Source organism: Urocampus carinirostris, chromosome 13 (genome assembly GCF_059441175.1).
Source record: "Urocampus carinirostris isolate Australia breed hairy pipefish chromosome 13, RoL_Ucar_1.0, whole genome shotgun sequence".
NCBI classification, from domain to species: Eukaryota; Metazoa; Chordata; class Actinopteri; order Syngnathiformes; family Syngnathidae; genus Urocampus; species Urocampus carinirostris.
The window spans coordinates 32,031,273-32,056,630 of NC_142361.1; the positions used below are offsets into that span (position 1 = coordinate 32,031,273).

At 40.8% G+C, this 25,358-nt stretch overlaps 1 protein-coding gene across 1 annotated transcript; it reads left to right on the forward strand.

The window, feature by feature from the left end:
* Positions 1–375: 375 nt before the first annotated feature.
* On the forward strand, positions 376–20,857 carry LOC148354344 (inactive pancreatic lipase-related protein 1-like). Its single transcript, XM_088350892.1, has 13 exons — positions 376–462; positions 537–591; positions 2,690–2,834; positions 2,924–3,050; positions 4,902–5,036; positions 8,046–8,154; positions 8,225–8,344; positions 11,395–11,511; positions 13,450–13,568; positions 17,749–17,872; positions 17,994–18,108; positions 19,426–19,593; positions 20,735–20,857. The coding sequence occupies exons 2-13, from the start codon at positions 537–539 to the stop codon at positions 20,802–20,804; spliced, it is 1,404 nt and encodes a 467-aa protein (XP_088207018.1). The 5' UTR covers positions 376–462; the 3' UTR covers positions 20,805–20,857.
* The last annotated feature ends 4,501 nt before the right edge of the window (positions 20,858–25,358 follow it).

Below are 25,358 nucleotides of genomic sequence, written 5' to 3' on the forward strand. Positions count from 1 at the left end.
GTTGTGGTTGTGGTTGTTGTGGTTGTGGTTGTTGCTGGTGCTGGTGCTGTTGTCGTTTACTGTCTTTCCTGAAATAAGTAGCTTCCGGTATTTAAAAAAGTATACTGTATATGCATTTATATATTGGTTATGCAATTGCTAACATTATCAAGGGAAAACAAGTCTGCGAAAAAGCAAGTGGCATACCATGTGTTAAACATACAAACTAGTCCAATATCTATATTATGCCCATAGTTATATAAGTTGAACTCAGTACATATTATTTCCTCAAGTACATACTGATTACCGTGTCCCTTCCAAGGTCAAACATGTACTGTATCAAGCCCTTTATGTACTGTTTATATTTTTTGCGCCATCAGCACTTTTCCCATCAGCATGTGAACTAATGCATCTGGTTGCACTATTTAAAAGACGCTGGCGTGAAGACGGAGTCGTTCTGCAGTTTTCTTGCCAGACCTTACGGTAAACGATGTTTAGAAATATTATGTTTTCAACAATTATAGAAAATAACAAAATAATTTCTGATGTATTTACAGATGTCGCCAGCATGGAGTTTAGGCCTGCTATGCCTGCTTGTCGGGGCATCTTATGGTGAGTTATTTCTTGATTTAACATAATTTTTCTTTGTTATTTGTTTCCCCAAGTGCATTTCAATAAATAAAGGTTTCTTCTTAAGGTGTTTACTTAGTTGTCAGGGATTTAGCAAAGATTGTCATGATTGATGATTAAATGTGGTGTCAAAATATGTGTCGGAATAAATAAAGCTCACCACCGAAAGGACATTGTGTTTAGGAATGTTGTTGAATTGATCACTGGGAATGTGGCAAAAAAATCTGGCAGATTTTCTAAGAATAAAGAAAACTTATTGATATTAATGTTACCTAATTGTTGTGAAAAATCATTAACATTTATTCAATAATTATGTATCAAAAATAATATATTACCGCCATGAATGTATTGCACTCATTCTGGATGGTTTTAATCTATTTATTTTAATTGGAAAAATGTCGTGAGTTAAAACAATCAAATTACATATCATACATTTTGCTATTATTTCTAAACAAAACTATCAACCTAATCCATCAAAGTTGTATTTAAAGGGACAGTGTGTATTATTTGAAAACGGGATGTTGCTGTATGGTGTAGTGTATGTTTGTTTGTTCATGGTTCCAAAAAACGGACAATTGTAAAAACTTTATTATTAGAAATTGTAAATTCCTTGGCTCACTTTTACAACTTAGAATTTTTTAATTCAAAGCACATAATAAGGTTAATTAATTAATTATTTTATTTTACTCCACATATTACTGTATTAAACTTTTTATGACTATGCACCCAACATTTAAAGTGGCTTTACCAATAGAGGATGGATGGATTGATGGATGCATGAATGGATTACTGTGAATGCATGGATGAATAAATGGATAGACTGCATAATTGAATGCTTGGATGGATGGATGGATGGATGGATGGATGGATGGATGGATGGATGGATGGATGGATGGAAGGACAAATGGATGCATGAATGGATTCATGGATGAATCCATAATTGAATGCATGGATGGATGGATGGATGGATGGATGGATGGATGGATGGATGGATGGATGGATGGATGGATGGATGGAAGGACAAATGGATGCATGAATGGATGCATGGATGAATCCATAATTGAATGGATGGATGGATGGATGGATGGATGGATGGATAAATAAATTGATGGATGGATGCATGCATGATTGGATGGATGGATGGATTAATTGATGCATGGGATGATGGATGGATGAATGGATGCATGCATGAATGGATGAGTGGATGGAGGGACGGATGGAGGGATGGATGGATGGATGGATGGATAGATGCATGGATGAATCCATAATTGAACGGATGGATGGATGGATGGATGGATGGATGCATGCATGCATGCATTAATGCATGGATGGATGGATGGATGGATCGATGAATGGATGGATGGATGGATTGATGGACAGATGGATGGATAAATCCATGAATAGATGAATAGATGAATCCATAATTAAATGAATGGATGGATGGATGGTTGAATCCATAATTGAATGCATGGATGGATGGATGGATGCATGCATGGATGGATGGATGGATGGATGGATGGATGCATGGATGGATGCATGGATGGATGGATGTATAGATGGATGCATGGATGAATACATCGATGGATGGATGGATACATGTATGCATGGATGGATGGATGCATGGATGAACACTTGGATGGATGGATGGATGAATACTTGGATGGATGGACTGATGGATGGATGAACACATGAATGGATGCATAGATGAATGCATGGGTAAATGCACGGATGGATGGATGGATGGATGGATAGATGGATGGATGGATGAATGGATGGATGAATTTATAATTGAATGCATGGATGGATGGATGAATACATGGTTGGATAGATGGATGGATGCACGAATGGATCCATCAATGAATGGATGGATTAATCCATAATTGAATGCATGAAAGGATGGATAGATGGATGGATGGATGAATGAATGAATACATGGTTGGATGCATGGATGGATGGAAAGACAGAGAGATGGATGGACAATTAGGTTGATGGATGGACAAACAGATGGATGGATGGTTATAGAATCCAAACCAAACTCCTCCACTTTTCTAATGCAAATGCACCTGGTCCACATCTCCAGCTGCCGAGGTCTGTTTGGGGGAGTTTGGTTGCTTCAATGACCTTCCTCCCTGGGGTGGAACCCCCCAAAGACCTGCCGCTGTTCTCCCGTGGTCCCCCGAGAGGCTGGGTACCCGTTTCCTTCTCTACACCCAGAGAAACCGTTACTACCAGGCAAAGAAGCTCGCTTGTTCATTGTTCAGTTAATACTTCAGAAAAAAGAAAAATAAATTTCCTCATTAAGCTTGTGTTGGACCCACCAGGAGATCAAGATTGACTCAACGCTCCTAGCGTCAAGCTACAGTGGCACTAGAAAAACTCGCTTCATCATCCCTGGTTTTTTGAACAAAGAAGATGAAGACTGGCCACGAGATATGTGCAAGGTTAGAAAGTTATGTTAAAGGAGCTAGATGGAATTTGAATCTTTTTTACTCGCGGCTGCCACCTCTGGCTTGAGTCATCATTGCAGTCTCCGTCAAGCTTCTTCCTGATGTGTGTGCAAGTACGTGCATCTATTTAAAGCAACAGTGATAATGACATTGAAGCACACAAAAAGCTCAAGGGCTTTTTCAAAACACACTTCATAGATTGGAATCATAGAGTATTAATCTGCCCGTTCATATTCCCTGGCAGTTTATTACCCAAAAGCACTTTTCCCAAAAACAGCGCAAATTTTTTTGGTATCCAAATGTATTTATTTAGGTAGACGTGAGCAGTTGACAGATACTACAGCAATGGAAGATTAAAATATAACTGGTACGTTGGATAACAATGAAAGAGCACAGAAACGACGCCTTACATTTTTGTAGATGTTCTCAAATAAACTCTTATTTTTTCTTGGGGTTAAATTTGGTATTTGGACTCTACTTGAAGCAGGTCTCTTTTTAATTTCAGATTGTAAGTAGTTTGTTGTATATTTCTTTATGTAATGTAGTATGCTATATTAGCAGATAGAAACAAAAAAAACGTGGGGACGAGCATGACACTTGCTCCGCCCTCTTCATTCCTCCTATATGATGTGTTCCCCCGAACAGATTTACTAGAAGTAAGATCAAATCAGATAGGAGCTTTGGGGGAAAAAAGACTCTTTTCACACAGTAGTTTGTTGATAACACATACTCAATAGACATTTTGTCACGAACCAGGAACGGAGACGGGACCCAATTGCGCTCGTTTTACTCAGTCCTATTTAGAAGGAAGAAAGGACTTGCACCCACGATCCGGGGATCGTCGGTCACGGGTTGCAGATCGCTGGGAACGCGGAAGTGGCACTTCCATGTCGAGCGCAGGCAATGTCGAGAGCAAGGAAAAACAGGTCAATGGCCGGGACGGAGGAGCAAAAACATAAACGGGTCCAGAAAAAAGGTCGGCAACAGGAATCAGACAGAACAACAGGGCGGGATAGAGTCAGGAGTCACAAAAGTTTGCCTAGCGTGTAGTGTAGGTTCACAGACGATCCGATGAGTGTTGTCAGGAAGGCGGGGGTTTAAAAAAGAGGAAGCAGCCAATCAGCGTCCGCGGCTGTTGGCGCCAACGGAGCAGACTCAGGTGCCCCGCATCAGTAATCATGACACATTTTTTTTTTACTTTCAATATCTAACAACATCTAACAATACATGCACTTCATGACTTTATTCTATAAAAAAACATTCAACATTTGTTGATTATGTCAGAACCAGAACGGAAACAGGACCCACTTGCGTGACGTTTACCACAAGTTTTATTGAAAGAGAGAGGAAGGGCTGCGCCCACGATCCGGTGTTCGCTGGGTGTGGGAAGCAAGTCGCTCTCGTATTCGGATTGTGATCCGAACACGGAAGTGGATCTTCCGCAAATGGCGGTGTCAAGGACGGAAAAACTGGTCGGTAGCCAGGACTGCGAGAGCAAAGCGTGGTCGGAGTTGGAAACGAGTCATAAGCCAGGACGGGAAAGTAGACGTAGTCGGAGACAAAAAGAGGTCTTAAGCCGGGACGGGAGAGCAGACATGGTCGGGATCAAAGCAGGTCGTAGCCGAGGACAGACGGGAGCAAAACGGGACAGGTGGCAGTCAGGGTCGAAAAAGGCTTGCCCAGTATACACGGAGATTCGCAGACGGACTGACAACCGGGGATGGACAGGACTGGGTTCAAATTGTGACAGGGAGCCAATCAAAACCCACGGTGGTTGGCGCTGAATGAGTGATTCACATCGGTAATCATGACTGATAAAACTTACAACTGTGTTCCGGTATTTAGGTCATGCTGATGTGGGAGAACGTGAACTGCATTGCTGTGGAGTGGAAAACCGGTATGAGGGCTAAATATGCACAAGCAGCAAATAATGGCAGAGTGCTGGCTGCACAGGTGGCTTCCATGATGAACTTTCTAATGGTAGAGTACATTTCATTCCTACAACATTTTCTTGTGCATGTGTGATCATTTAAACCAAATTGAAATAGTTGTTTTCTACCTAAAATGAAATGAAATGATCTGCATTTATATAGCGCTTTTTAAGTCAAGACTTCCCAAAGTACTTTACAATGTGCTTCACATTTCCCAATAGCGGCCTTGTATTGCAGCCATGTAAGACGCTAACCTGCTTATTTGGGGTATTAGGGGTTCAGTGTCTTACCCAAGGACACTTCGACATGTAACACGGAGGAGCCGGGATTCGAACTGTGATCTCTTGATCCCAAGACAAGATGCAGACAAAATCTAAGGATCATACATTCCTATTTATGTACTGTGCAACATTTTAAAAGTATTATTCGTGATTTTTTTTCAATGATGTGTTTATTATTTTAAAAAGTTTTTCCAATCTTGATAGCCATTGGGTCCTAAATTTACTCCGCTAACGATGTAACCGTGAATAAGGAATTTCTGGCAAAAAAAGGCTTTTTCATGCACCACGTTTTATAAACAGGGATCAGAATTTTCCGCGGATCCGCGGATTTCCGCTGTTTTTGAACCCCAAAGGCATTCCGACTTTTTCACTTTTTCTCTTGCGTAGCAAACAAATTCAAAATCCGACTGTCTCACTCTTTCCTTTATTGCTCTGGCGCACCCTGGCGGCCGTTAGAAAAATTGGCCGCATTGTTGCTCAAGCTGCAGGGACTGAACTGCATTTGAACTTATCTTGCATTATTTACAAAACTGCTTTATTCCTGGACCCTGGCTATTTCAGCTGAAAATGAAAATCTCCATTCTGATCCCTGTATAAATAAGGACATTTCTTATGTTTTGGAATGATCGCACACAAAATTTTTTTTACAATATACTGATATGAAATTGTTGAGTAATTGGGAATACTGATTCAAGACAAGTTGCTGCTAGTCCTTAAAATTCACGTCTTCAAAATATTTTATTTTATTTTTGTTAAAAATTGCATGAAAACGAAGTAATATGAAACAGAAGACATTCAGAAAGGAGTCAGGAGAAGCATAACTTATAAGCTCTCACCGCTTTATGAAAACAAAATAAATACAAATATATGTACATATATACACCGACATACATGCATATAAACGTATAAAATCCAACATGTACTTAAACTCATACAATCCCATATTATAATATAATATAATTTACTTTTATTGTCATTCTTTGTAACAATGCACACGGAACGAAATGTCGGTATAACTGACCCGTACAGTTAAACTGTAGCAGGGAGGCAACAAGTACCAATGTTGTAAGTCTTAGGTATGACTCGGCCGAGGCTTGAACCAGCGACCTCCCAGTCTCGGAGCGGGCGCCCTACCATCTAGGCTACCGAGCTGGTATTAATAATTAATACTCTCCCATGGATAAATGTATACATATGTATACATATTCTCATACTCATAAATAAAAATACACATACTCAAATTTTATATATTTTATATATTTTATATATATTATATATATTATATACAGTATATGTATTAAATATACGCATACACATATTCACAAATATACACCCATATGTATATCCACCCATCCCTTATCTGCACCGCTTATCCTCAGTAGGGTCGGGGGGGTGCTGGAGCCCATCCCAGCTATCTTCGGGCTGTGGGCAGGGGACACCGAGACAGATAAATCACTTGCTCATTCACACCTAGGGGCCAATTTTTACACTAATTAACCTGACATGCATGTTTTTGGAATGTGGGAGGAAACCAGAGTGCCCGGAGGAAACCCACGCAGGCACGGGGAGAACATGCAAACCCCGCACAGGAGGATTCAATCCCATGACCTCAGAACTGTGCTGCAGTAACCACTCATCCTACTGCCTGAGCATATAATTCAGATATCCGTTTCTTTTTTCACTTTAAATTTAGTTGTTATCCTAGTTAAAACATATATATACATATACCACAGCCATATCCCCCTAGTGGGAGGTGGCTAGAGTCATTTCTGACTCTTTTTGGGAGATTGATTCAGAGGAGGGGATTCCCAGCCCCCTCGCTCAACCCAACTGAGGTGTTGGGAGTCATTAGGTGACCAAACCTCCCAATTCCAACCCTTTATGCTGAACGTCAAGCAGGGAGGCAACGGGTACCATTGTTTTAAGTCTTAGGTATGACTCGGCCGAGGCTTGAACCACAACCTCCCAGTCTCGGGGCGGGCGCCATACCCCCAAGGCCACCGAGCTGGTTAAAACATAAATAATTAAAATAAAATTTGCGTTATTTTAATTTTCAGTGTGCCTGGATGAAAACCACGCAGGCATCGGGAGAACATGCAAACTCCACACGGGGAGGTTGCGTTAGCTGGACTTGAACTCTGAACCTCTGCACTGTGGGGCTGCGCGCTAACCACCCATCCTCCGTGCCGCCCCCATTTATATATATATATATATATATATATTTATATAATATACATACATAACACACAGTTAGAAATCTCATCTCATCTCATTAGCTGTACCGCTCATCCTTATTAGGGTCGTGGGGAGGCTGGAGCCCATCCCAGCCATCTCCGGGCAGTGGGCAGGGGACACCCTGAATTGGTTGCCAGCCAATCGCAGGGCACACGGAGACAGACAACTCACTCGCTCAGTCACACCTAGGGACAATTTGGACCGGCCAATTCACCTGAAATGCGTGTCTTTGGATTGTGGGAGGAAACCGGAGTGCCCGGAGGAAACCCACGCAAGCACTGGGAGAACATACAAACTCCGCACAGGAAGTCCGGTAGCTGGATTTGAACCTACGCGGGAGGTTCCCACGACCTCAGAACTGTGCCGCACACGCGCCGCCGTGCTGCCCTCAGTTAAAAATCGAATTTCCTTAAAAAATGACACATCACAAGTGAGCTACTTTAGAAACTGTTGCGCGAGCTACTCAGCTGTTCTCAGAGAGCTACCTGGTGCTCGCATGTACTATGTTGCATTAACAGGAATAAACACATTTCTCGGCCCAGGGCAACTACAAGCAGGGAGCGGACAAATTCCATCTTATCGGACACAGTCTCGGCGCCCACGTGGCCGGAGAAGTCGGTAGCAAGATTAGCGGCCTTGCACGCATTACAGGTAAACTCGAATCATTTGCTGATGGTGATATCGATGACTCTGCAAACCTGAATGAGGTATTTTGTTGCAGGACTGGACCCAACTGAGCCTTACTTCCATGACACCAATGCAGCGGTGCGCCTGGACACAACGGACGCAGACTTTGTCGACGTCATCCACACTGACGGGCTTCCTTTCAGCTCCAAACTTGGTACTTTCGAATTATAGCGGAAATGCTCAATGCCATCCATGAGTAAATACATTTATTTGTATATACCTCGACCAATTTGCTAACAAGAGAACTGAGCAAAATGATGGGAGTATCAGCTTACAATCAGGGTTGGGTAGGGTTACTTTAACTGGATTACTTTCAATTACTTTTGGATTACTTCAATACCAAATATGCTAATAAAAAACAAAAGAAACTAAATTAGAATAAAAAGATTACTCAGAACACATGGTAAGCTTTCTCTCCTGGCTTTGATCTCTTTGATCTCCGGCAAAACTAACATAAAATGTGTCAGAAACAAAATGAAAATAAATCCAGACAGCTTGCCAACATGGGCAGCACAGCGGCGCAGTGGTTAGCGCTTGTGCGGCACAGTTCATGTCATGGGAACCTGTCGTGGGTTCCAGCTCCAGACTTCCTGAGTTTGTATGTTCTCCCCGTGCATGCATGGGTTTCCTCCGGGCACTCCGGTTTCCTCCCACGTTCCAAAAACATGCATTTCAGGTGAATTGGCCGGTTCAAATTGTCCCTAGGTGCGAATGAGCAAATGAGTTGTCTGTCCCTGTGTGCCCTGTGATTGGCTGGCAACCAGTTCAGGGTGTCCCCTGCCCACTGCCCGGAGATGGCTGGGATGGGCTCCAGCCCCCCCGCGACCCTAATGAGGATAAGCGGTACGGCTAATGAGATGAGATGAGCTTGCCAACATCATTTTTGCCGTTCCATGTATTCCGTTACTCCCCAAGCCTGCACAAAATTTAATAATTTTATTTATATTTAGTTTCTTCTGTCTTTTATTAGCAAATTTGGTATTGGAGTGATCCAAAATTAATTGAAAGTAATCCAGTTGAAGTAACCCTGCTTACAATAGAAAGGGCAATTCACGATTTTTACCGAGGCCGAATGACAATTTTTTTTCAAACTCTTTTACTAGGAAACGACAAGCTCAGGGTTATTCTTTTCTTTATGTGCAATAGGAGACTTCAGACTCGGATAATATGGCTTCTTGCGATTTCTCCTTTTCCAAGATGGTGCATTTAGGGTTACGAGGCCAGGAGGGGGCTTATAAACTTATTTTAGTTTTTACGGGGAGCCATTGCAGTGAGGTTAATGTTGGAGAAATGAGATCTCTTTGCATAGTCTGAGTCGGGACCATCATCAGCACAAACTGGACGAACCCTAGAGCTGGGATTTTCAACCAGTGTGCCATGGCACAATTGTTTGCCATGGGACTTTGTCTGGTGTGCCAGAGAAATATATTCAGTTCCATCCAACAAACTGTCAAACCAAGTCAAATCACATTTATTTGATCATAAAGTCTCAAAGGACTGCACAGGACACATTAACAACATCCCCTGATCTGAAACTGATATACAGGCAAGGGAAAACACAAAACCTCAGCAAGAGAAAAAAAAGAAACCTTGAGAAGTGGGCCATAGAGGACATAGTGTTTAATGTCTGGTCCAAAGTACACTACGAAATAAAGGTACTGGTAGTCAGAAATAAAAATAGAGTAAAAATTAAGTAAAAAGTACTTATTGTGTTGTGAAACAATGAGAGAAGGAATTTTCATCATACGTGCATGTCCACTGTGAGAGAGATAAACTAAAAAGAAAAATCCAGATATCACAATGCATTCTTTTTTAACAATTAAGTTGTGTGATATAGCTGCAAATAAGTATTTGAACACCTGTGAATCATCTAGAATTCTGACCCTGAAAGACCTGAAAAGAGCTGGGACCACCGTTTCCAAGGTTACTGTACACTAAAACGTCAAGGTTTGAAATCACGCATGGCATAAATGGTTCCCCTGCTTGAACCAGTACATGTCAAGGCCCGTCTTAAGTTTGCATAGGACCATTTGGATGATACAGAGGAGTCAATGGAGAAAGTTTTGTGGTCAAATGACACCAAAATATAACTTTTTGGTCATAATTCCACTAAACGTGTTTGGAGGAGGAAAAATAAGGAGTACAATCCAAAGACAACCATCCCTACTGTGAAGCATGGGGGCGGTAGCATCATGCTTTGCTCATGAGACAGGACGAGTGACTGCATTAAAGACAGGATGACTGGGTTCGTGTATCGTGAGATTTTGGGGAACAACCTCCTTCCCTCACCCGAAGCACAAAGGAAAACCAAGGAGTGGCTCTGTAAGAAGCATATAAAGGTTCTAGCATGGCCCAGCCAGTCTCCAGACCTGAACCCAATCGAAAATCTTTGGAGGGAGCTCAAACTCCGTGTTTCTCAGCGACAGCCCAGAAACCTGACTGATCTAGAGAAGATCTGTGTGGAGTGTTCCAAGATCCTGCAGTGTGTGCTGGTGAAAAACTACAGGAAACGTTTGACCTCTGTAATAGCAAACTGGTTAAAGGCTACTGTACCAAATATTAACATTCATTTTCTCAGGTGTTCTAAAACTTATTTGCAGATCCATCCATTATCTGCACCACTTATCGTCAGTAGGGTCGCGGGGGTGCTGGAGCCCATCCCAACCATCTTCGGGCAGTGGGCAGGGGAACTGGTTGCTAGACAGTCGCAGGGCACACAGGGACAGACAATTTGCTCGCTCATTCACACCTAGGGACAATTTGGACCGGCCAATCAACCTGACATACATGTTTTTGGAATGCGGGAGGACACCGGAGTGCCCAGAGGAAACCCAGGCAAGCACTGGGAGAACATGCAAACTCCGCACAGGAAGGTTGGTAGCTGGATTTGAACCCATGACCTCAGAACTGTGCCGCACATGCGCTAACCACAGCGTCGCCGTGCTGCCCCTTTATTTGCAGATATACCACACAAATGAATCATGCATTATGATTTCTGGATTTTTCTTTTTAGTTTATCTCTCTCACAGTGGACAGGCACCTACGACGAAAATTTCCGACCCATCCATGATGTCTAAGTGTGAGAAATAGCAAAATAGCTAGGTGGTGTTAAAATACTTATTTTCTTCACCGTATAATAATAATAATTATACAATAAATACATTTGTTTACAGCTTCAAACTTTTGCCATGTCGTTTTGTGCAGGTCTCGGTATGTCCCAGCGTATTGGCCACATTGACTTCTACCCCAATGGAGGAGAACTGATGCCTGGTTGCAAGGCAAACAAAGGTTCACCGACAGACCTGGATGCTATCTGGGAGGGTAAGACCATTAAAATTAATAATATCAGAGTTTATATTGCTCACAATGTGCAGATAGAAGAAGAACGCTATTTTCTTTCTCCGTTTTATTTACAGAATTATCTGGGCATAAATAAGCTACATACAATGGCTGTAGGAATTCACAAATGCAAAGACTAAGGTGGCTTTTGGGTCTAGGAGCTAATTGTTAATCAATTACTGAGTAAACATCAAACATTAAAGGGATCCCACTGTTAAATAGAGTACAGTCCTACTGAGGATCGCTTTTTCACCCTTGTGGGAAGTAAATTCTGAAGATCTCAACTGTGTACAACCAGCTAAAATGTTGGGATCCTTCACTTTAAATTATTTTTTTTAGGTTGTTAGTGATACATTTAGTATTTTTCAAGTAAAGTTCATTTGTGGTATGTAAAAAAACAGGACTCAAATGTATAGCTAAAAAGAGCTTTTTTTAATATTTCCTAAATGTCCAGAGTGACAGATGCAACTTTTGTTTTTTGCTTGTGGCGTGATTTTTATCATTCAATGTGTCTAACAACCAGATCAGAATCATCCACACCGTATGTGTCAAACAGGCGGCCCGCGGAGCCAAATCAGGCCCGCCAAGGGTTTCAATCAGGCCCGCAAGATGACACTGAGAGAAGCGCGAAATAGAGCTGCAGTGTTAAATATGTCCACTTGATGTCATCCAAGCCAAGCACCACTCGCAAAGCAACAGTAGTTGTATTTCTCTCTCTCTCTCTTGCTCTGTTTCTCTCTCTGTCTCTCTCTCTCTCTCGCCCTTTCTCTCTCTATCTCTCTCTCTTTCTCTTTCTCTCGTTCTCTCTCTCTCTTTCTCTCTCTTTCTCTCTCTCTCTCTCTCTCTTTCTCTCTTTCTCTCTTTCTCTCTTTCTCTCGCTCTCTTTCTCTCTTTTTTTTCTTTCTTTCTCACCCTTTCTATCCCTCTTTCTCTCCCTTTTTCTATTTAGCATTTTTCTTTCTCACCCTCACTCTATCTTCCTCTGCCTTTTTTCTATTTATCTCTCTGTCCTTTTTCTCTTTGGCTGTTTCCTTTTTTTCACACTTTTTCCCTGTCAGTCTCACTCACTTTCTTTATCTGCCTGTTTATCATGCTCACTATTTTTCTTTACCTGTAATTGTCTCTCTCTCTTTCTTCATCTCTCTCTTTCTCTCTTAGTCTTTTTCATTTCTCTCATTCTTCTGATCTTTCTCTCTCGCTTTCTCACTGTATCTCTTTTTATTTCTTTATTTCTTTGTCTGTCGTTTTCTCTCTCCTCCCCCTCTCTCTTAATTTCTTAATAATTCTCCCTTTTTCTGTCTATTTTACCCCATCCCTCTTATTCTCTCTCTCTCTTTTCATCTCTCTCTTTATTGCTTTCTCTTTATTTCTTCTTTCTCTATAACCTACTAGTCCGGCCCCCGTGAGTTTTTCCTTTCCACCATGTGGCCCCCAGCGCAAATGAGTTTGACACCCCTGATCCACACCAAAATTAAATGTTTATTTCATAAGAAAAACTGTCTTAAAATGAATCTATAATCATATGATTTGATGTTTATGTATCTTATTTTCGCAATATGTTATTGATATAAGATAGAACTTTTGGCCTAGCGTGTGACGTCAACACTCCGCTGTTGCTAAACTACAACATAGCACCCCGAGGCCATCCTGATAATCTGTTAATAAACGATAAAAGGATACTGCTGGAGATGTGAATTTCCCTACGGGGATGAATAAAGTATCTATCTATCTATCTATCTATCTATCTATCTATCTATCTATCTATCTATCTATCTATCTATCTATCTATCTATCTATCTATCTATCTATCTATCTATCTATCTATCTATCTATCTCTCTATTTAGTTTTGTAGTTTTATGGGAAGGAAGGCTTCATGACTTACTTTTTCTTCTATGTTTGTGCCTTTTTTGTTTTGTCAGGTTTCAAAAACTTTGACGCCTGCAACCATGTTCGAGCCTACCAGTATTATCAGGAAAGCATGGTTAAACCTCAAGGCTTTGCTGGGTTCCCTTGCGCCGATGCCGCATCTTTCGCTGCTGTGAGTATTTCTGGAAAATTCACAAATTGCATTGGAAAATGAAGAAAAAATGCAGCAGTGATTTCTGAATTTTCTAATCTGGTGGACATACAGTGAAGAAAATAGGTATTTGAACACCCTGCTATTTTGCTATTTAGAAAGGTCGGAAATTTGCATCGTAGGTGCATGTCCACTGTGAGAGAGATAAACTAAAAAGAAAACTCCAGAAATCACAATGCATGATTTTTTTTACAATTTATTTGTGCGATATAGCTGCAAATGAAGATTTTAATTTTTTATATGCTGGACAAAGAAATTGGTCAACATCTTTTCTAATGGTCTCTCAAAACTATTACAATTATTTATATTTTTATTGTTATGATTATAACTTGGGCCAGTTTTCTAAGCATTATGTTGTAAATGTTTTTTTTCTTCTGGTACCTACAGTATCTATCCTAAAGGTCTATTGTGTTTTTCCACTTCAAAGTCTTTATATTACATGTTTTACCCTGAAATGCCAGGTCCTATCTCGTTGCATACAATGTTTCAAACGTTGATATCAATGACAATAAATTCTAATTCGAGATGAGAGAGAAACTCCACCCCCTCTGTAAACATATTTATTTTCCTTTTTCTTTCTTTATTTTCTTTTTTTTAATTTAATTTAAGAAAAAATCGTATTTGTTATCTAGAGTGGATTTGAAGAAAATACATTAAAAGAAACATATAGTCAACAATAAAATCTGCAACCATAACATGAACTTCATGGGAAATAAATGTACTTTTCTTGATTGAATATTTTGTGTGATACAAACAAACAATAATGCAGTATTAAATGAAAAAAATCTCCCCACCCCACTAAAAATAAATACATAAGAGCCCTCTTCTAATAATTATTTCCCCTCATTTTCTTTTTATTTCATTTTTTTTTTTTTTTGGTCAAATAAGAAAAAATACAGTCAAACAAATGATATGTATAAGATTAGCAGTGTCAGGACCAAAACAGAAACACGACCCACGAGTCGTAAGCCGGGACGGGAGAGCAGACGTGGTTGGGATAAAAAACGGGTCGTAATTCGGGACGGGAGAGCAGACGTGGTCGCGAATGAACAAAAATGGAGCACTAATATTTTTACATATTTTTTTCACATATTTTTTCAGACTCAGTCCAAATGAATTGTTCATAATGTTTGTTTACTACCAAGCATAGACGAAAATCAAATTCGTTTTAGAATGGTTTCTCTTATTAATTTACTTTGATGTTTTCCTTAATTTTCTGAATTGGACTGAAAAAAAGGAAAAGAAAAAGAAAAATGCATGCATGCTAAACTTACATTAAAAAGTCTATTTTACGCACAAAACACAATCCGTATTCAGAATATTAAATAAAAAACATTTGTTTGTTTAAAACCGGAAATCTAATGCGATCGTTGAGTTTTACTTCAAAATAAAATAGTTGTAGCCTAAAATAATAATCTCAAACCAATATTTATTTCGTTTTTGTTTTATTTTGAAAAAAAAAACCTGTAGATTATTTTTGAAATCGGCAGGTGTTTAAAAACGGAGAAAAGTGGTAAACAGCTAGTGTTAGTAAGTATAAATATGTATCTACTTAAACAAAATACAAAAACAAATTGAAAAATAACACTGAAATTACAAGAAAGCTTTACAATGAAAAAGCTATTTATGTGTTGACATGTATTTATAGCCTTATTTCAATTTTTGAGATTCTTCTGGTGGCAACAAAATGGCGATCCACTCGTCATTCATCCAATTCTGTTTTACAATCCGTTCTTGCAATTCTTGGCTTAAAAAGTATTTTCGAGTTGGGTTTTGCGAGAGAATGGGAGAAGAGTGAGCGAGGGGCATGGCGGTGTGTTTATGAAGGCGCCACCTGTTGCAGAAACTCAACACCGACACGGCTGCCGACAATTTATTTGCTTTTAGAAGTGGATTGGCCCAGATTGGATTTTTGTTGCGGCGGCGGAGAGATATAAACACGGTTCCATCGGTTTTTTCCTTTGGGACGTCTTGTATCTGCAGCTGTTGGTGAAAATTGGATACATCTTCATCAGAACTTGCGTTGTGCATGGTTCTTGCTATCTTCCACACCCATTCTCTAAACATTTTGAATAATAGTCCTCGCTAGTTTAAAGAGGTTGACCGGAACGTTGTTACACTCTGCCGACATCTCCTGGCTTGTGTCGTTGTTGCAGCTGCAGTCAGATCACTCATGATGCGTGTGAAAGTTCATGCATTTCTTAGATAAGCTCCAATACACTCTTCCTTTTTCATCTTCTTGGGGTTTGGGTCGGTGTTTCGACTCTACTTGAAGCAGCCCTATTCTTACCCATACCTGTCAAGCTCCAGGGCTCCCTTACAAACTGTCGTATTTTCCCTTACAAATTACAAAATAATCTTACACCATTTTTTTTTTTTTCAAACGTGTTTATTTATGTTGTTTAACATGTTATATTGTACATGTGTTTTGTTATATGCATTGTTAATTAACATTTTATTGTGAGATACTGAGTTGCTCGACATGAATGTGGTTTATTATTAAAAATGTTCAAAAATTAAGCAGCTTCGACGTTCACAGTAGAAGGAAAAAATACATGCAAATATAATTAAGTAGAATTTTCTTATTCAAATTATTAATTCATTTTCTACATTATATTATTGTTGGTAATATACTGATTAAAGGGAAAACCACAAACCTCTTTCATTTTCTCCTTTTATAGTCCCTTTTTTTCTTAACTTCTTTATACAACATAATAATTCGTAATATAATGCATCAAAGCAAGTGAGCCGTTTGAGAGCCGGCTCTCTTCAATGAGTTGAGCCAAAAAAGCCAGTTCTCTAAAAAGAGACTGACTTCCTTTCACTACACAACTAAAACATGAAATCCGATGTTTTTTAAGACCACATGTATTTCAAATTTACTCAATCAACTGTTGTTTTTAGATCAAAATGACTTACGGAGTTTTAATTCAGGTTCGGCCATTGCGACTTGATGATTGTATCCAAAGAAAATTCAAAACTATGTTGTACTGCTCTGCTTTCGCTTTGTTCAGGTGTAATCGGAATGATGCATGATGGGAAATCCCTAGGCGGCAGACGCATGCGCACAGCAGCATTTTGTACCCCAAAATTTGTAAGGTTTCAAATTTAGAGATTTGTTTGAGGTTTGTCCTCTCTGACAGTCAATCCAACTTGGACTATCATAACACAATCAAACATTTCACAAACTCATGCAACTCGATACCCTCCATCCGGCCATTATCTGCCATTAACCTCAGTAGGGTCGCGGGGGTGCTGGAGCCCATCCTAGCTATCTTCAGGCAGTGGGCAAGGGACACCCTGAACTGGTCGCCAGCCAGTCGCAGGGCACACAGAGACAGACAACTCACTCGCTTATTTACAATTAACCTGGCATGCGTGTTTATGGAATGTGTGTGTGTGTGGGGGGGCTAAACATCCATCCATCCATTATCTGCACCGCTTATCCTCAGTAGGGTCGCGGGGGTGCTGGAGCCCATCCCAGCAGTCTTCGGGCAGTGGGCAGGGGACACCCTGAACTGCTTGCCATCCAGTCGCAGGGCACACAGGGACAGACAATTGGCTCGCTCATTCAGACCTAGGGACAATTTGGACCGGCCAATTAACCTAATATGCATGTTTTGGGAATGTGGGAGGAAACCGGAGTGCCCGGAGGAAACCCACCCAGGCACGGGGGGAACATGCAAACTCCACACAGAAAGGTTCGATCTCATGAACCCAGAACTGTGCCACACCCGCGATAACTACTGCGCCGCTGTTCTGCCTGTGGTTGAACAGAGCAATAGTTTTTGTTTAAATAAAAATGACCCAATAGTTTTCATGTTATTAAAAAAACACCCAATTGGGTTTTGGATGGTTGCTTTTACAAATTAAGATAAAGAGTTTTTTGCACAAACTAACCCAACAGGGGCATGCTTCTAATTTACAAAAAAAAACGTTACTGTAGGTCAAAGAAGTAACCAAAATTGTGTCCTTCTGGCTGGCAACCAGTTCAGGGTGTCCCCTGCCCACTGCCCGAAGAAGGTTGGGACAAGCTCCAGCACCCCCGCGACCCTACTGAGGATAAGCAGTGCAGATAATAGATGGATAGGATCCTTCTAAACATAAGTTTCAAACAACTGAAATGTGCATTTCCTTTCAGGGCAAATGCTTCCCTTGCGCTGACGACAAATGTCCTCTCATGGGCCTGTACTCAAACCGGTTCCCCTCCATTGATCCGGATACAAAATACTTCCTCATCACTGGCGATTCCGAACCTTTTGGACGTAAGTACCGTTTTCATCCTGGGAAAAGTCCAGAGTAAGGGTCTTTGCTGTGTCGGAGTGGGTTTCTGTGCGAAGACATAGAAGGTTTCCATTTCTATTATTATTATTCTTTATTAATTAGGCTACAGCTACGATATCAAGGTGACTCTGGACGGTCCAAGCTGGTCAAACCCTGGCTTCATGTACATCGCTCTTGTTGGAGAAAGTGAAAGCACAAAGGAGTATCAACTTCACGTGTAAGTTTTGTTTATTTTTATAACGAAACGTGTTGCTGTAAATTCCTCAGAAAATCACGATGACCCATCACAAGTGGTGCATGCTGGGATATATCTGTTGATGATGTCTGTTTGTTTTAAAAGGCAATTGGGCTAAAGAGACAGCTAGCAACAAGTAATGTCCAGGGTTGGGTAGGGTTACTTTAACTGGATTACTTTCAATTACTTTTGGATTACTCCAATACCAAATATGCTAATAAAAGACAAAAGAAACTAAATATGAATCAAATGATGACTCACAACACGTGGTAAGCTTTCTCTCCTGGCTTTGATCTCTTTGATCTCCGGCAAAACTAAAATAAAATGCGACAGAAACAAAATGGGGCAGCAAGGCGGCGCAGTGGTTAGCGCGTGTGCGGCACAGTTCTGAGGTCGTGGGAACCTCTTGCGTGGGTTCAAATCCAGCTACCGGCCTTACTGTGCGGAGTTTGTATGTTCTCCCTGTACTTGCGTGGGTTTCCTCCGGGCACTCCGGTTTCCTCCCACATTTCAAAGACATGCATTTCAGGTGAATTGGCCGGTCCAAATTGTCCCTAGGTGTGACTTGAGCAAGTGAGTTGTCTGTCCCCGTGTGCCCTGCGATTGGCTGGCAACCAGTTCAGGGTGTCCCCTGCCCACTGCCTGGAGATGGCTGGGATGGGCTCCAGCCCCCCCGCGACCCCAATAAGGATAAGCGGTACAGCTAATGAGATGAGAGATGAGATGAGAAACAAAATGAAAATAAATCCAAACAGCTTGCCAACATCATTTTTGCCGTTCCGTGTATTCCGTTACTCCCCAAGACTGCACAAAATTTAGTAATTTTATTCATATTTAGTTTCTTTTGTCTTTTATTAGCATATTTCAAAAAAGAAGTCGCTCTCGGATTGTGCTCTGAACGCGGAAGTGGATCTTCCACAGCGAGTGATGGCGGTGTCAGTGATGGAAAAAACGGGTCGGTAGCCGGGACTGGGAGAGCAAGGCGTGGTCGGAAGCGAGTAGTAAGCCAGAATGGGAGAGTAGACGTAGTCGGGAACAGAAAAGGGTCGTAAGTGGGGACGGTAGAGCAGACGTGATCGGGTTCAAAACGGGTCGTAGCCGGAGACAAACAGGAGCAAAAACTGGACAGGCGGGAGTCAGGGGTCGAAAAAGGCTTGCCTTGTAAAGCAGAAGTTCGCAGACGGACTGACATCAGGGGATTGACAGGACTGGGTTTAACTAGGGACAGGGAGCCAATCAGAGCCCACGGCAGTTGGATCCATATCATGAAGTGTTTTGGTTAAACCTGTTTGCTTCCAGGGGCACAATTAAACCAGGAAAAACCTATGAAATGCACATCGACGCCGAGGGTGATATGAACACAGTTTCCGAAGTCAGATTCCGCTGGAACAACCACATCTTTAACCCCATGGATCCAAAATATGGAGCAGCCAGAGTGGAGCTACTCAGGTCCAAAGACAAAAAAGTGTAAGTCAAGGAATTTGCTTTGCTTGGAAACACAATAGAGCAGTGGTCCCCAAACTAAGCTACGTGGGCCGGATACGGCCTTCCTCCACATTGGGAACGGCCCCGTGAACAATACCAGAAAGCATTTTGATGCTCTTTTTTGGGTGTGCATTTTTTATTTTAACATCTTGCAGCATGTGGACTAGTCACTGTACAAGAGACAAACGTTAGTTTTGTTGTGCATTTCGCATCGTACAATGACTAAAAATTTGTCAAAATGCTTAGAATAGAATTAAAGAATATTACACATTTTTTTGTCATGGTAACATGTGAAAAGCACAACAAAATTAACATGTGTCTCTTGTTCCGTGACTGAAGATAGTGTGATTGCGATTAAATCTACTGCCTTTTCATACGTCATTTTGCGAAGGGATCGCACATGAGGTAATTCCCCTTTCAGGATGACCGGGCTGCAATGGATGTTGCATTAAGAAACAATAACTTTAAAAATAAAATGTAAAATAATTTGAATATAAAATCAAATATAAAATTACATAAAAATTCAGGCACCATCAGTAGTTTATGAGTATTATTTGGTTATTTTTTATTTCATAAATGTTGTTATCATTCATTATCTGACTTTTGTTCTGTGAAAAATGTAGATAGGGTTTTTTGGTTATTATTTCTTTCATTCATAGTGTTAATGTTTATTTCCTGACTTGTTCTATGGAGAATCTAGAATGGTTATTTGACTGTTGGTTTCGGGAAAACAATACATTTTTTACATGTAGGCACTCCTGCATCACTTTTTATGTTATAAACAGACCCCAGACCCTTTTCAGGGAGGGAAAAAGTTCTGTGGCCCTTACAGGAAAAGTTTGGGCACCCCAGCAATAAAGCCTCACATAGTCATCATGACTATTTGGCTATAATTTCTTGCTCAGTTACTATTTCCAAACGGGTGTGTTGAAGCACCACTTGTAGCCACTAGAGGACAGCATTAGACTATCATCTTGAGAGAATTGTGACTGAATCAAAATGTATTGCATTTGTGCAGGAGGAAAACCAAAAACAGGACCGCTAGTATATATTTGACTTATCGTATGCTAATGTATATTTTTCACCATGTCTTATTTTAATTTCTGATTTCCATCTCTTGCAGCACTCACTTCTGTGGAACAAAAAATGTCTCAGAGAATGTTGTTCAGTCTGTGCTTCAATGCCAAGACTAAATAATTTAACATCGTGCAAGAAGCCTTTCAATAAAGAATTACAATTTAATGTATTTAATTTTCATTCTTTTCTTTTAATGTTATACAAAAATAATGAGATATTTAAATCACCATACACACCAGTTAAATTTAACAAAAAAGTGAAACAACTTATTACTACGAAAGCCAAAACAATACTGTCATGAACAGGATCAGGACCCAATCGCATGACATTCTCACACAAGCCTTTATTTTATGGGAAATGGGGAGTCATGCACGTTTGGCAGCCGGTCTGGTGTGGAAAGACAGGAAGCCAGAGACCAACGAGATCGATTCCAATTGCCCGAGTTGATATCGGACAGATGGGGTTGATAGGGACAGACAGGATAGATAACGAATCGGGATATCGCTAATTAACAGGAGAAACTAGATGGGAACGAAAACTGGAGAAAATAATTAACAGGACAAACAAAAAGAAGAAACAAAACTGGAAATCGAAATTAAACAGGACAAATTAAACGGGAACAATACCGGACAGAAAATCCAACATGAAAACGGGACCGAGTCAGAACCCACGTCTCGCGGGTCAGAGGTTCGTTGACGGGCTGACAAAAGAAGCAAGCTGAGCTTATTATAGACAGAAAGCCAATCTCTCAACAAGCCGCAGCTGGCGCCACACAGGCGGGGCCAATTGAGCACCATGGCAACCGTGACACCCACGGGCGCGGCCAATTGGGCGCCAGGGCAACCGTGACACAATACCTCTTGCCATCTTGATTCTGTATTTCCCTGACCGTCTGCAAAATTTATTTCAGCGAACTATAGGACATGAAAACTGGTATGAATCTTCACAAGAGAAAAAAATTACCTGGAACGGCTGAAAAGAGAGACTCATTAGAGTTGGTCAAGCTGGAGAAGGCCACAGTCAAGTGGCTAACTTTAGCGGCTAGCGGGTGAAGCTATCAAAAAGGCTCGTGAGAGCTTTGGGGAACGAATCGGAAACGTAATCATGGAACTCGGAAGTTCAATTGAACTATAGCTAAGCCCCGCCCTCAAATGCAATGAGTCAATTACAATGCGCATAGCAAAGCCAATACACTCGGACACCCTCTTGTAGCATGTCCATTCAGATGCATTGCAGGTGTTTTTCTGACATTTTACACTTTGAAATGCTCAAGCAGTGTCACAGTCTTGTTCCACGGACAGACTAAGGAGATCATTTCTTCCTCTTGCCATGAGGCTCTTTAACTCCACCCGGGGGAGTAAAAGCCAACATTAAACCCCACATTTGCATATTACCCTATTTTTATTACGGTGTGTATTATGAAGCACATGTCAACACGTTATATTGGGTATTTCTGTATTCTATTTATTTTATTTTATTATTATTTTATTTTTCAACACAAGGATACTGCTGGAATTGTGAATTTCCCTATCTATCTATCTATCTATATCTATGAGTGACATGCAAATCTGATACGAGTTATCATGGGAGGCTGAGCGATGGGTATATTTTTACCCAAGTCACCTTTAATCGAGTCAACCACAACACCAACTCAACGTGAATAACATTAACAAGGATGTCTTGTTCCATCTGTTCTAAGGTAAGTCAACAAAGTTTTTGAAGCAACATATTATCACTCTGCTGGAAAGAAATCTAAAATTATTTATACCGTTAACATCTCTTACGTTAGCTAAGGTTAGCTGTTGGCTAGGTTGCACATCACCTCACTTTGTTTGGGAGTTCAGTGGCTTGTTATGTGTTAGTCTTTGTATATTGAGTACAGGGTTGGGTAGGGTTACTTTAACTGGATTACTTTCAATTACTTTTGGATTACTCCAATACCAAATATGCTCATAAAGAAAAAATAACCTAAATATGAATAAAATGACTAAATTTTGTGCAGGCTTGGGGAGAAACGGAATACATGGAACGGCAAAAATGATGTTAGCAAGCTGTTTGGATTAATTTTCATTTTGTTTCCGTCGCATTTTATGTTCGTTTTGCCAGAGATCAAAGCCCGGAGAGAAAGCTTACCACGTGTTGTGAGTCATCATTTTATTCATATTTAGTTTCTTTTGTCTTTTATTAGCATATTTGGTATTAGAGTAATCCAAAAGTAATTGAAAGTAATCAAGTTAAAGTAACCCTACCCAACCCTGATTGAGTATCATACGTGATTGTTAGCTGTTGTCCAAAGGGCTCTAGTCATAATAGCGTTAACTTTTGGAGCTTCGATTCGCTTCACCGCAGCTGGTCCACAAAATGGAACGTAGCAGTAACCCGGCTCCCTATGGATTTAATTCTAATGATGTGTCAGACCAATAACATAGAAATTGTAAATGTATATGAACAGATATTAACAAAGTGTCAGGGCCAGAACGGAGACAGTACCCGCTTGCATTGCGTTTCCCACCAGTTTAATTGGAAGAAAGAGAAAGGGTTGCGCCCACGATTTGGTGACTGCTGGACGCGGGAAGCAGGTTGCTCTGATACTCGGATTGTGCTCCGAACGCGGAAGTGGATCTTCCGTGGCGACCGATGGCGGTGTCAGTAGCCGGGACAGGAGAGCAAAAACGTGGTCGGGGTCGTAAGCGAGTCTTAAGCCAGAATAGAAGAGAAGAAATGGTCAGGGACAAAAAGAGGTCGAACGACGGGAGGGTAGACGCGGTCAAGATCAAAAACGGGTCGAAGCAGGGGAACAGACGGGAGCAAAAAACGGGACAGGTAGGAGTCAGGGTCGAAAAAGTTTTGCCTAGTGTTAATCTAGGTTTGCAGACGGATTGACAAAAGGGGACAGACAGGACTGGGTACAAGTACTGATCGGGAGCCAATCGGAGCCCGCTGCAGTTGCCGCCAAAGGAGCGGGCACAGCTGAGTCACATCAGTAGTCTTGACACGATGGCCCAGCATATCATTAAATTTGGCATAAGCAGGAAAAACTTTAGCTAGGCTAACACAGAGATTAATACAAAGCCTTTCTTAGAAGTCACGTCATGTGAGGTTAATAAGTTTCAGGTAAACAATGCGGATTCTCTATTGAGAGAGTCAGGAACCTTTTTGACTCAAAGAGCCATAAAAGCAAAATATTTGGGGTTTTTTGGAGGGGAAAGAGCCACACCATATATTTTGAGCCAAAATTCAACAAAACTGCCCCCCTCCAGGGAATACCTTATCGTTCACGTCATTTTATTTCACTGTGTGGTGACCTTTCATGATTTGATACGATCTGTTAAATTATAATAATGCCAGAGCTTGTGTCCCATATTAATACACCACTTAAAATTGGTCTCCCTCCTAGAAGAGTGTTGAGGCTCATTTTGACCGTCGTTTTTTTTTCCAAAAAAATTTCAAGGTGCGAGCAAAGTTTTTTGTAAAAATGTCACAAAATCATGCAAACAAGGGTCTCGACGTATTTCCCTTGGGTGCAGACGGCACAGGGCTAAGGGAGTGCTTGCGCTCTGTGCATAGCTCCACCCATCCCTACTGTTAACCCAATCAGATTTCTTTAGGTGCTTTGCTAGAGCCTCTGGGTCTTAAAAAAATACAGTGTATTTACAATAAACATAGATTGTTTCCATATGAAGAACTAATAGAAGAAATAAGCTGTATTTACATGGACCACCTAACGACAGTAGCGCTACTGGCTACCCAAGTGGCTAACAACAGTGGCTAGAGTGAAACAAAAGTCTAGTAAAACTTGCAAGAATAAACCAGAACCCAGATCAGAGAACTCAGTGAGGTTCGATTATATTACTCACGTTTGTAGGCAATTCACACCATGAAACAAAATCAGCTTCATTTATAGTGTAAATCTTGCACGAATCTGCTAATAACAGTAGCGGCTAGCCAAGTGGCTAACCAGAGTGGCTATCGTGGAACAAAGATTAGTAAAACTTGCAAAAATAAACAAAAAACTGAATCATGGAACTCAGCGACATACAGCTTTGGAGGCAAGTGACACCGAAACAAAATAAACGTATAAACCTTTTTTACATAGACACATTAAAGACAGTAGTGGCTAGCCAAATGGCTAACAGAGTGAGTGGATTGGAACGGAAGGCTAGTAAAACTTTCGAGAATCAACTGAAACCTAAAACATGGAACTCAGCGGTGTTCAATTACTTCGAAAGGCAATAGACACCGAAAGATAAAATAAGCTGTATTCACACGGACAAGCTAACAACAGTAGCAGCTAGCGAAGTGGCTATCAAGAGTGACTGAGTGGAATAAAAGGATAGTACCAGCTTGAGAGAGCAAGCTGACAAGCAACGGATGCTTGAATCCAGGGACTCAGTGTCAATCACACGAAGGATACATTTGTGAAACGTAGCTGTACTAAAAGCATTAGCGGGATAAGCTAATTTCGCCAAATTGTCATTCTGGCATCCATCGCAGGAAGATACTACTTGAATGTGTTCATTTCTTCAAAGGGGGTCTTGAATTATATCAGATTATTCCGCGTTTGAGTATGTTTTATTTACTATAAAGGCCTGTCAGAACTAGCAAAGCGTCAATGTTCACTTTACGTATTGTTAGGAAATAAATATTAAAATGTACCATTTACCAAATTG

Excerpts from the sequence above, each read along its gene's own strand:
- LOC148354344 (XM_088350892.1), top strand. The coding sequence starts at position 537 with ATGTCGCCAGCATGGAGTTTAGGCCTGCTATGCCTGCTTGTCGGGGCA. Across the intron at positions 2,835-2,923 it reads TACACCCAGAGAAACCGTTA|CCACCAGGAGATCAAGATTG; the intron begins CTACCAGGCAAA and ends CTTGTGTTGGAC. Across the intron at positions 8,345-11,394 it reads TCCTTTCAGCTCCAAACTTG|GTCTCGGTATGTCCCAGCGT; the intron begins GTACTTTCGAAT and ends CGTTTTGTGCAG.